This window comes from Ovis aries, chromosome 5, assembly GCF_016772045.2.
Source record: "Ovis aries strain OAR_USU_Benz2616 breed Rambouillet chromosome 5, ARS-UI_Ramb_v3.0, whole genome shotgun sequence".
Classification (NCBI taxonomy): Eukaryota; Metazoa; Chordata; class Mammalia; order Artiodactyla; family Bovidae; genus Ovis; species Ovis aries.
Genome location: NC_056058.1, coordinates 78,983,730 through 78,997,290, shown reverse-complemented (window position 1 = coordinate 78,997,290; position 13,561 = coordinate 78,983,730). Strand labels below are relative to the sequence as shown.

General features: G+C 33.4%; 1 protein-coding gene across 10 annotated transcripts in view; it reads left to right on the top strand.

The window, feature by feature from the left end:
- Window positions 1-13,561, top strand: part of SSBP2 (single stranded DNA binding protein 2) — a 312,716-nt gene that overhangs the window by 282,197 nt on the left and 16,958 nt on the right. For all 10 annotated transcript variants that reach the window (XM_027970493.3, XM_042250727.2, XM_027970492.3 and 7 more), the window contains 5 exons: window positions 252-287; window positions 2,064-2,118; window positions 5,508-5,578; window positions 8,389-8,467; window positions 10,884-10,912. In XM_027970493.3, the coding sequence (XP_027826294.1) occupies window positions 252-287; window positions 2,064-2,118; window positions 5,508-5,578; window positions 8,389-8,467; window positions 10,884-10,912 (270 nt within the window). The remainder of the gene's footprint in view (window positions 1-251; window positions 288-2,063; window positions 2,119-5,507; window positions 5,579-8,388; window positions 8,468-10,883; window positions 10,913-13,561) is intronic.

Genomic DNA, 13,561 nt, shown 5'->3' with positions numbered 1-13,561 from the left:
GCAATATAACTTGAAACTGTAATTCTGTCTAAATTCTTCTTGACTAATATCCTTTCCCTTTAATAAATTCAAGATAGTTCTGCATTTTATTCAGTTTTCTAGCACTCATATATAAATGCCTTTATCCTTTATTATCCTTGTGATAAATTTTAAAATTTGATAAAAGTTAGAAAATAGATTCATTTTAGGTCAGTCTCCTTACTGCCACATAAATCAGAATATGTCTATTTTTTGTCCTGTTCATGTTCCAGATACCATACTCCTCAGCATCTCCTGGGAATTATGTAGTAAGTATATTTGGGTTTGTTTGCTCGTAAGAATTGATGTTATGTTTTATTTGGGCAATGAAATAGTTGTCCAGATGTTAAGAAGAGCCCCTGTGTATTGGCCAAGAAGCGAACATCTGATTTGTATTGAGTTGTTTCGTCTGCCAACCTCAGTACATATGTTGATGTTCATTAGTGAAACAGTTATCAATCTGGCCAAAATTGCCCTGAGTACTGTGTTTTACTTCAGCATGTGTTTCTGTAAGCCAGTACAATACCCTGTCCAATCATGAAGAAGCACCCCCAGTTCCACAATGGTATGCTTGAATTTGCAATTCTTCATAATCTACACCCCCGCAGCACCCCATTGCCCTACACAGAGTCTAAGAAGACGTTAAACTTTCTCCCAATCACAAAGAGAATCCGATAGCAGAATAATGACTAATAATTTGGGAGAGAGGTGTTAATTTTCACTGTTAGAAATCGAGAGCACTGATCATTTTGTACATGTTAAAATTTTCCAGTGATTTATATTTGTCAAGTCAGTAGTGTTTACATGATGTCCTGAACTTACAAATGACCTTTTAACCATCATCACATTAGAATCCATGCTGCGTCTAAAGGCCATCACAGAAGATAGTTTGTTATACTGTTTAGCAGAGAAGCAGGAATAAATGGTAAAACAGAAAATCTTTCCCAAGGAAATATTCATAGGCGGTGGTTAACCAGAGTAGGAAAAAAGAGTACTTTGGAAGATCAATATCAATTGATCAGTTTTACTTTCCATGGAGGCAGTGTTCTATGAGCACAGTGGAAAATACACACGGTTTTGGGCCTGGGAACTTAGTGCTCAGAATTCCCTTAAGCTGTACAAACTAAGAAAGTAACTTTTTTCATGTTCCCCATGAAGCCAAAATGAACGTTTAACAGTTTGGGTACAACCTATTTTTTCTTAAAGTCAATTAAAAATATACTTCATATATAGCTTTATGAAATTATAAATTTGACATATTTAAAAGTAAATTTAAGCTGTTTAGTCAATAGCAATACGTGTATTATTTGGAATAATTAGTGGACTGTGTCTGTGTACTCAGAATGAAACAAAAATCTAGCTGTTTAAAAGTTAATTTGACCATGTCCCTCTGAAAATTCTAAAACTCATTGCCTGAATTATCCATTTTGGTTGTGTGAAATAACTGAATTAACTTTAGAGTCACCTAACATCCCTTTCAAATTGACTGTACCTACAGCCCTAGGAGCCCTCACATTAGTCAGCATTGCCTCTAATTGATGTGATGGCTGAAGGTACAGTGCATCAGAGATGTTGTAGTTGAGACTGACAGAAGAAATAGATCAATATATTTTTAAAGCATATGAATATCTTTTGGTTTTCAATTGCCTATAAAAACCAATGATACAAAATACAAGAAAATTACAGTAAACTAAATCATAAATACAAATACACATGAATTATTTCTATTTTATGGATTTGTAAAGGCTCTCTTAAATCGGTTCTCCTTAACCTCATTATACCTGATGTGATTAAGTCATGAATTATAAATCAGTGTTATAGGCTCACTGTTTTGAGAAACTTGTCAAACAACCTCAGTATATTTAAGCTAAATCATATTTTGTATAACAGTGAAATGATTGTGCATTCAAAGAAAGTAAATTATGGAGAAAATATATTGCCTCTGCTGTTTTCAAATTGGATTGTTATAAAGTCTAACTTCTGTTTTTCCTTATACTGTTAAATGCAATGCCTTATTTTCACTGACATTTTGTGTACTTATTTAGGGTCCTCCTGGAGGTGGAGGGCCACCAGGAACACCCATCATGCCTAGTCCAGCAGGTACTGTAATTGAATGAGCCACATAGGTATTTCTCAGAGTAAAATAATAGAGTACAGAAACTGTTATGAGGGAAAGTCAGTAGTATCCTTTATCTCACTGGTGGTTTCATAAGTTGAGTAGAGGTAGCAAGTAGGAGGAAATAGTGCTCTTCAGTAACTATTTTCCAATTACTTTAAGCATTTAGAACACTTCTGTTGTGTAGGTAACAGATTTACAGAATGAAAACTGTGTTGATCTGTATGAATTGCCCAATAATTTTATCTGACTAGATATTTGCTTGAAACTGTGGAAAAGATCCAAATCCCACAGCTTGAGAAAATTTCTGCACAAGTAACATATGAAATACATGGACCCATTAGGTTTAATACAGCAAATCAGACTCACTGTATCTTGCACCTAAAACAGATGTGGATGTGCTATCAGTATCATTTATCCTACACGTCTATAGGTATTTATTGGTTAGCTAATCCACTATGTAATGGGGGAAGTTTTTTCATCTTTTAAACTAAAATACTTCAGTATTCCTGGAATCATGTCATATGATTATTTTCAGTGCCTCTCTCCTTTGAGACTTAAATACAAAACTAGTGGATGTATTGTGTCTTGAGACCTCTAGTGATGTTAATAGTACAGCCCTCTTAGTGCCTGGCAGCATGTAGCAGAGCCATGAACAAGTTCACTCCATTGACTCCATAATCCTACGACTAGAAAGGATTTGAGGTATAGCCCAAGAATCATGTACAGTGATGCTCATCTGATATAGCCAGCAGAGGACGAGAAACAACTTTCATGCCTAATCCAATTTTAGTGATAATTTTAAATTTTTATGTTTTATGGACTAAAACTTTAGCCATTAAGATTACTGTCAAAGAACTTTTAATGACAGAGAAATAAATGTTCATGATTTAATACAATGTGATCACAATATTATTTTTAAATATATTACACTGAAATCTAAAAAGTAGATAAGAAATAGACTATCAGTTTTAACTTCTGGGTAATATGTGGGAAATTTTTATAATTAGAAAATAATTTTTATTATGTTGCCCTCAAATTCATATCTTATGAATTTGTTGAAATCTAAGATATAGAAGTTTGAAACTGAGTATCATTAATCATACCAATAAGTATTTTTAAGTTTTGAAACCTTAATTTAGAAAAAGCAGAAATTTGATTGGTTCAGAATTTTACTTTGCTTCACTAACTCTTTGGAATGAATCATAAATATTTCATAGATCTCTGTCCTCAGAACATCTTCAGTGAAGTGAAACAGAATTCATTGAAGATAGAATTATATGAATTGAACATCTTGCCCACGTTTGCATTCCTTTTGGTGAAGTAAAGGTTTAATTTATGAAGGTAGCATACGATTAACAAATATTTCACTTGCAGTACTCAAAACTTTTGGAGTGACACTAAACTTTGTAGGCGATAAGTAATCTGATCAATTCTTCCTTTCAAGCCAAAAATTGCCACCAGTATTGCTGGCTTTTCTGCATGCTCTTCTATGTACTCATTCTTTATCAGTCAGTTCTCTAATATGAAGCCAGTATGCCCCAGCCTTCAAAAAATAGGTGCCAGAATATCTATTGTATATTTTTTTTTGTCTATAAATCATTTTCTAAAAAATACCAAACTTATTCCCTTAATGTTTTTTCATTTTCAGATGAAACTCTTTTGATTAGTCTTAAAAGCAATGAATTTTCTTTCTGCATATTTTAAAATATACAGCCCATTTTCCTTTCAAATTAATTACTAAAATTAGTAAGACTAATAAAAGTGAAAAGCCATTAAGTTTTCCTATGTTTAAGAAACAAATCCAGCTTTTCTGAAAGATAAGTTTTTATGGGATAGCGTTTATGCCATGAGTTGAATCTAAGTTAGCAGGTATTTATTGTCTCTAGTATACAATATGAGTAAGGCATGGCCCCTTTCCTCCTCTCAGAGAACTTATAACCTAGTTTGAAGCCAGAGGGAAGAATAAGACAAAATATTAACTATAATGCAAAGCATAATTCAGTGGTGGAGGAGCACTCACACACTTTTAAGTATCAGGGGAAGTAAAACTTGGAAGAGGTATCATCGGCAGTAGGCCTTGAAGATTGAGAATGTCATCTCAGTAAGTGGAGATTGGATAGCAGAGACGCTGGAGGAAAAAGAACAAAAATAAGGTGATGGAAAAGGGTGCACATATGCAGTAAAGAAAAAGTAGCCTGAGTTGACAAGTGTATAGTATACATAAAAATGTAAAAATACTTCAGGCCACAAAAGTAGATTAGGAGCTTACTTAGTATAAACAGAGGTCAGCCGGATGTGGGCATTTCAACTTTCTTAATAATATGATGTGTTAATCTAGATGTAAAAAATAATATTTAGGATTATGGATCACTGTTTATAAACAAAGGATAAATGGCATCTTACTCTAAAATAATAAATTAATGTTTAATAATGAAAAAATAAGAGGAAAAGTAATTGCCCATTTCTCACTCTACGATTATTGCCATAAGGAAGCAGATGATTTTTATCTTCTGCCTTAAATCAGTGTAAAACAACTTTTTCAAAGTAGAGGCCTACAATATTTTATTTAAGAGAATTATATAATTGTGGAAAAATAGAAAAACATTTTATAACTATTAGTTTCTAAACATAAAATATTAAGCCTTTCACTCTAGGCTATATGTTAGAAACACCTATACTCAGACTTAATGAGGACTAGTAATAGACATGAAATGTAAAATGTTACATGTATTTATATGGTTATACATTACAGTTATTTTTATTATAATGAATCAAAAGTAAAATGACTGAAAAAAATTTTATTGGAAGTTGTGCTAGTGAAAGCTGGCTTTTACTTCAAGCAAGAGAATTTTCATTCCAGTTGTATCGTCTTTTTCTAATCTCTTTCTTTGGGAAGTAAGCCAGGATATTCCATCATCCTGCCTAAATATATTTTTTAAATTGGTATATTAAGAAACCTTAATAAATGATAACTAAAAATTTACTAAATCTGAATTTTAAGACATTTGTTATAGGTATTCATATAAATTGCTTAGAGAAGTCAAGAGGTTTTCATTTTTTTTTTTCATATTTTTAAAGAAGGAAAAGTTTACTATAATTTTTTAGACTTTTAAAGTGATATTCCTTTTGACCTGAACTATTCAAGTGATTATTCCTAATATATTAAGTAAATATTCCTAATTTATGACCTCAGAATGATAATTTCTGGGTCAGAAAATGGCTTACTTATTTCTGAACGTCAATAATGATTATTTCAAGTGGTACAGCTATTAATATACATAGGTGTCCAGATCATCTTTGATTATTATTTTGTGATGACTTGGGTGTAAATTATAATGAAAGATATTAATTCAATAATATTTTGTTTCAGATTCAACCAACTCTGGAGACAACATGTATACTTTAATGAATGCAGTACCTCCAGGACCTAACAGGCCTAATGTAACTATGCCTTTTTTAAAAATTTTTGGAATGTATTTGAAGACTCAAGTCTCTAAGTACATTTCTTTTCATTGATACTGGCTTTGTATTTTATTATCCAGGACCTTACTGGATATCAAAATATCGGACTCTATGTTCTGGGTTGGAAAAAAACATTATCTATAACATACATAACAAGAGATTTAATATTAGTATAATGTAAATGTAAAATGGAACTTAATTATAAAATGTTGGTATGTGGCCTTATTTCATCTCAAATATCTAATAATTTATATCAACTGAAGGTGACAGGTACTGTGTAATGGTTTATGATCACCTCATTTTGCACATCATTAACATATTCAGGTGGTTCTGTTTTTTTCCTAATAAGCTCAAAACTAAATTAGGAAGTTGAATATGCTTGTTTTTCTTTAAAGTTTTGAAATCTGGAGTTTAAATATAGAACCGAAGCAGTTCTACAGAAAGAATTTGGGCATTTTTAATAAGGCATATGGTTGTGATTTTTCTACAAACGCTTACAGAAAAATGGTATTGGTCTATGAAACCTACATGTTAACAAAATATATTTATAACAATACAGTTTATATTTATATATATATGTATATATATGACTAAAAGGTAGCTCAAAGAAAAATCAAAACATGTATAAAGAATTCCCCAAAGTATACCAAAAACTGGGGATGAAATATTATAATTGAGCTTCCTATCAGTGAGGCCAACAAAGGGAAACTTGAAGTCGTCGGTGGGGTATGGCACTGAAATGTGGCTAGACCAAACTGAGGTGTTCTGCAAGTATGAAACACACCCTGGATTTTGAGGACTTACACGAAAAAATATCTCATTAAAGTTTTGTATTGACTATTTTTAAATGATAATTTTGAATACATAACTAAATAAAACTATTAAAATTAACCTGTTTCTTTTTACTTTTTAAAGATGGCTGCTACTAAATCCAAATTGACTTACATACTTCACACTTGAACTTTACATATTTTACTTCTATTAAGCAGCACTACCTTCAATTACCAGTTCCCTTTATATAATCAAATAAATTCTTTCTCAGGGAAAAAAAAACAGTTTCCTATCAGTAATGTCTAAAAGGTGTTTTCACAGAGATTTTAAAAACATTGAATACAATCATGAACAATGTTCATTTCAGAAATGCAGCACAAATATAGAAAAGCACTTCATACTGCAATTTCATATCTTAAAACTTGATATTTGAAAGGGAAGGGATAAGGGAGGAAAGCAAGAGCATATGGTACTGAAGACATTTCTGCAGGCAGCTGAACTGATGTCACCCAAGTGTGTTCCATTCTGGTCCTCTCACTTGTTACGAAGAGATTCAAAAGAAGTAGACGATGAGCATGTCATTCTTTCAAATATCATTTATTTGAGCCAGGGGTAGCAAAAGCCAATGCCTGTTGAGGGCTCGGACTGCAGTGTTCTGTGCTTGAAGTATCATACCTACAGTCAGTGTTGCTTAAAGCACAGTGATGGCCAGATAAAGGGACCAAACCAAGGAGGAGCTCAGGCTGTGAGCCTCACTGCCACCAGTGTCTCAGCCCAGATCTAAACTATGCTTTGGGGTGGCGGGGGGCGGGGGGAGGGGCGGGAAAGGCTGAAAAACAACAGTAAGTTCAAAGTTAATTTCTCTGACCTCTCTTTAGAGGCATACATATTCGAAGTTGTTACTGGAAAATAAAAAACAATCCATACTTTTAGGCAACAGAATTGGCATCACCCTGGGAAGATATATAAGCATGTGATATGGGTGAGCACGATGATGGAAAGCCATGTTATTTCCACACAGTCAGTGATATACAGCATGTCTGCTGAGGCAGTTTTTTCCCCTAAAGCCTCCTTGATGAGTAACCATCACCACCCCATCTATAGGCACACATACATACAACATTTATAGATATACATACACCACACACATACATGCATTCAATATGGAAGAAATTACTTGGGCATGAGAAATTTTAAGAACAAGTGTTTTCAGTATCTTAACTGTACATATAAGGTGATTGTAGATAGCCTGTCTTCAAAGTGGAGTCTGAGCTTCCTCCGAGGTATCCCAGGGAGTTGAGGCAAAGACTGAGCGGCAGGCCATGGACTTTCCCACCACCTAGTCTACCACAGCACATCTGTTCACACGTGTGTTGAACTAGACTCCTAATGTAAGGTTTCACTTGAAAATAAAGGAACACTACTTTGAAAAAATGTTAAATATAACTGCTTTTGAATGCCTAATTGTCATTAAACTTACGTGGTTGAGATTGCCAAGACAACTTAGGTGTATTCAGCTATCCCCAAGGCACTAAATATACTTAACCTGCAAAATGACATTATTTATTTTGTCCATTTGAACAATGAGAGATTGTCTGCTACAAAAAATGTATAATGTTCAGTTGTTCATGTTAATAAGCCAATACTTTTAACAGCTTCTTAAGAATTACCTCTGGTTTATAATAGCAAAATTTGTCAACAGCATTGGAGAGAGTACTTCTCATTTGCACTGAGCAAAAGCATATGTGCTTTCTGGTTAAGGATATCTTAAGGAAATTGTGGATATGGATAAGGATTAGCTTGAAGATCCAGAACATAGAGAAGATGAAATAAGGGAAATAGCAGTGCAGATAGAGATTCTAGAAAGCTGGGGGGAAATCTAGGAAAATAATCTCTATAACTTGTAAATGAAAATAAGTTGTAGGAGTATCTTACAGTGTTGAAGATAGATATTGTGACATTGAGATAAACAACTGTTTTCAATATGATCACAGTCATTTTTTCCATTTTTTAAATAGTTTCCAATGGGCCCTGGGTCAGATGGCCCTATGGGTGGATTAGGAGGAATGGAGTCACATCACATGAATGGCTCTTTAGGTAAGGATATTAAATCTGATGTTCAGAAATGAATTCAAAGCAAAACCTTAATTTGACATAATATCATGATTTACAAAGTTCTTCTGTGTATAGGAGCTTATTTTGAAATGCTTCAGCTTTTACCTACAACTGATAGTTTAATCCATAGTATATTTGCTATGATGGCTGGAGAACAGTTGAAAACGTAGATGTGTGAGAACTGTTCTATCCGAGCTCATATTCACAGGTATTTCCTTTAACCTATCGAAATCTGAGTGCTTATGATAGAAAGAGATGCTGCAGCTTTGGGCACCTGGAGGACTGTGAAGTCCTCCCAATGGGCCTCTGGTATCTCCCAAGGTCTATAGACATAGTCTCAGAGGAACTTTGGTTCTCTGCAAAAATTTCTTAATTTTATTTCTCCTTTTTAATGTTTGTCTCTTTTTAAAAAGTAAAACCAGTTACCATATTGTGGATAAACTGATTCTCTTAAGAAAAAACACTGCCCATACTGTCTGTGTTCATAATAAAGCTGATTTCAAGTAGTACAAATAATCGTTGAAAACATACTTCATAAATGATGTTTCCTTACCAAATGAAGCCAGCTACCTGCAAGGTGAGCAAAAAGTTCACAACAGTTAGAAACAGAAACAAGTGGTAAAAAATTGATGTGGTCACACAGCACACTGTATATGTAGGCAGGCCAAACGCAAAAATAAAATAAAGGAAAAATGTTTATTTTATATCTGTATGTTTATCATCATCATATATCGTAAACTATTTTAAAAGTTGACAGTGGGGTTGGAGGTTTGTGCTAATTTTTTTCCTCTGAAAAAGAACCATCTTTTACTTAAGTTGGAGAAACCATGCCCATGAGTAACTCAGGTTTACACAGATTTCACACCCCCACCCTAGGTCCCCTTATGGCTCAGCTGGTAAAGAATCTGCCTGCAGTATGGGAGACCTGGGTCTGATCCCTGGGTTGGGAAGATCCCCTGGAGAAGGGAAAAGCTACCTACTCCAGTATTCTACCCTGGAGAATCCAAGGGGTTGCAAAGAGTCAGACATGACTGAACACCTTTAACTTTCACCCTAGGTCAGGAAATACCATCCTCTTGTATTCTGAAAAGCTATGTAACTTCAGTAATCAAGAAATTACACTTTGATAGACTTTTTACTTTTAAGGATATATGCTTATTTTTCTAGATTTCAGAATATTAATTTGTACAGTCCCATTACAGTGTTTATTAGTCATGTGTGACTGATTTTAAATTAAACACAAAATTCAGTTCCTCCGTTGCACTGCTACATATCAAGTGCATATAGTCACATTTGCTGATGGCTGTCATAACAGACAGCACAAAGAAACATTTCCAGCATCACGCAGAATTCTACTGGACAGCACCATTCTAGAGTTTTACCTTCTAATTTATTGCAAAATGATTTACTTTCCAGTCTTTTAATTGTAATATCATTCGTAAAAAGATAGCATTTGGTCATAGAGGATTCTCAGTTATATTACTCACTGGAATAGAATTTTCAGAATATTTTCACATTTACTTGTTATCATGAATATTACTATATATTTTACATAATTATATATATATTTAGTATTTAACAGCTTATTATGCTTGTTTATAACTTAATCATGTTAATAGGCTCTCATTTTACGACTGTCTATTAAATGCTGTGCTATTAAAATATAATGTTTTTATACCAGGATAATTATGTAAATAGTTGAAAATAAAGCTAAAATTGTGGCAAGGATTTGATTATTTTTGTTGCCTAAGTTGTGATTCCATTTCTTAGGTAAGAAAATAAATTAGTATTGATGGTCCATTTTTCCTAAGAATTAAAATAAAACGACAACATTATATTTTGAAGACATTTTAACTTTTGACGGATTGCCACACATATTGATTGCTGCCAAAATTTTTATAGTAAAAATACTTCAATTTGGATTATTATAGTAAAATGTGGTTCAGAATATTGTCAGGTCATGTTGCAAGTGCCCATTCTACATTTTATCAGATTTATGGAAGCATCAGTTCAGAAAAGAGATTTCTCTCTTGCTATCTAGTAAACATATACACATATGTATATTAGTATACACATGTTAAAATTTAGAATTGAGTAGGATATGTATGTCTGCTATTTTGCTTCAGGAATTTATGATAGCCATAGTTATTTTTTTATACAAAAAAAGTAGGTGATTGGGAAGTAGTTACAATTTTTCTTTGAATTAGCCATCAGATGATACTTATTCACCACATAGTATAGAGAAAAGCAATTTTTTGAGATTCAAAAATCCAGGAGACATGCATTGGAAAATACATACAGTGTACTTGATTGTTGCATTTGTTTATATTAAAGGAATATTTAATTTATAAATAGAATATTTACCTAATAAAGGCTTTTTTTCTCTATTTTGTTTTAGGCTCAGGAGATATGGACAGTATTTCCAAGGTGAGTATTGTATATTCTGTGATTTTAATCTGAACTCTTATTAAGATTATGAGAGTAACATTATGAATTTTGTTCTTGAATAAGAGCTTGAAAGTAGAAGGCGAGATACAATTAAGTAAAAGTTTAAAATATTAATGCACATAATCTGTGGGAAAGGGTAAAATGAGTCTTTTAAGAAGGTTTCAAAGCATGCTAAGATTCATTTACAGGATGTGATATACATGATTAACTGATGCCCAGGAAATAACAATCAGTTTAATCACATTATGCTGCTGCACATTTGTAAAGCAAACTGACATCGTTTAGATAATCTTGAAAATGTAAAGGAGTCTAGAGCAACATGAAAGAGGTAAATTTGAAAAAGTGACTATTATATGCAAGAAGTATTACATTTATACATCTCATTTGTCATTCAAACCCTTATCAGGCAATGCTGATGTCCTTAATCATTATTACAGTTCCATAAAATAGAGTAAGAAAGTAATTAAAGGGAAGTTATCTTAACAGAAGTTGGAAAGTTACCCTTCTAATAGCACATGTCCATGGTTTTCCTCTGTCAATCATCTGAGTATCTAAAATTAATCCTTTGCTAAGATGCCTTATATTTTTTGAAGAAGAATACCTAAATAGTTTTTAGGTCATGATGAATTTTAAAATAGTTCTCTGTGGGTCAAATATATATTTAGAATGGCTGATAAGAACTAATTATTAACTACCACTAGAGTGACTCTCTCAGAAGTCTGCTTTTTGCCAATAAATACAGAAATTCATTAAAGGATGCCTTCACTTTTAATTCCACTTTGAATTTATATTCATGTATAATAAAGTAAAATTCCTGATGCCAAGAAAAGTAAAATGAAGTTGAGCTATGGATATTTCCAAATTAAGACTTCAAACTGAAAAAGAGAGAGAAAAGTTTAATTGGCATCCTGACATCATATCTGCATCGCTTGGGTGCTTGGCCCGAGAAGTTTGACATGCAGTTTGGATGTCTGTGTTTAGGAACCACTGGGAAGCTCTTTCTTTTCTAAAAATAGATAAATATATACAATGGGCACTATCTTACCTCTGTGGGAAATTATATTAGATAAGCCTTCAAAAATCTTGTTTTCAAAATAAGATTCGTTGTATAATTCCATTAGAGACTTCTTTCTCAGAAGCACCTTTACAAACCAGGTGACCATGATTATATTGGCTATCTTAGGTATCTGACAATTGATGTTGGCTGAATTGTGCTTTGTGGTCAAAGTAAAATGTCTGAAGTTAAATTTGAGAAGCATATTCTAATATCTAAAGATAATTTATTTTACACAAAGGCAGGAACATCCAGTTTGCTTAAGGCCATCTTCCTAAAGTTTCCACTAACATAACCTTGTATACTACATAGATGTAAACAAAATTTTGCATGGGGAAGTACTTTGCAATTATAAAGCACTTTAAAAACTGTTAAAGGCCATAGTGAGAAATGAAGTACCATCTTCTAATCTACCTTCCAATCAGATCTGTTGCCATGCCATCTATGCTTATTTTTCCATTCCTATTCCCAGAAACAAGTTTTTCCATCACACTGTGTCTACTGCTAGTAACATTCTCTTGCCTAAGGATGTACTGTTTATTCTTGAAGCATTAATTGACCACCCACTGTGTACTTTTGTGTACTGAATACTGCCTGTGCACTGTGGGAAAATACAAAAGACTTCTTTAAATACAAACATAATCTTCGCCCTCAAGTGGTTCATATACGTAGGCAGGAATTCCTTCATTCAGTAAACATGAATGTGCCAAGGCATTAATCTGGACTATAAAAATCCAAAGTTAAACAAGATACAGTCTCTGCCCCCAAAAAGCTTAGTATAACTAAGGAGACCAAACAACTACAATAAGGAAAAACTTTTACAAAGGAAGTTCATATACATTTCAGTTGACCTAAGAATTATGCCCAAGTAATAAACTTGCCACTCAGCAGTGTACTAGAAATGACTAGTTGCATCCATCTTCAAATGGACTCCTAAGCATCTCATTTCTGCAGTGCCTCACTGCTCATTCCAGGTTGCGGGCTCTAACCAGGCTGTCAGGGTGATGGCACCACGATTGTCTGTCCCATCTCCACTACACTAATGGTCACTTTATCTCTAATCAGCAGCATCAAACGTACCATACACTCCCCTCCCAATTTTTTCTTCCCTACTTCTTTCCACTCACTGCTTAATTTTTCAGCCTTTCACACTGAGTTATGCAAGGTGTCACTAACTTCATTTTCCCTCTCTTCCTCCTTTCCAACACATGTCCAGCTCTCTCAAGAAGCTCTCCTCTCTTTTCTCTTATTTCCCGGGCTCTTTCATTTTCATCCTATTCTTTTTCTAGTCATTCTTTGTGAATGGGAAGATGATATTATTTTTTAATAAATACTACTGCTTATTTTTGTTCACAATCCTTCTTGAGCCTCCAGTTGCATCTTCCTAATTCTCCAATTTAACCTGTATTTTTTCTTTTTTTAATTTTTAATTAGAGGATAATTACTTTACAATACAGTAATGATTTCTGCCATACATCAACATGAATCAGCCACAGGTATACACATGTCACCTCCCTCCTACCTTCCTCCCTATCCCACCCCTCTAGGTTGTCAAGCATCAGTGTTACATTTTT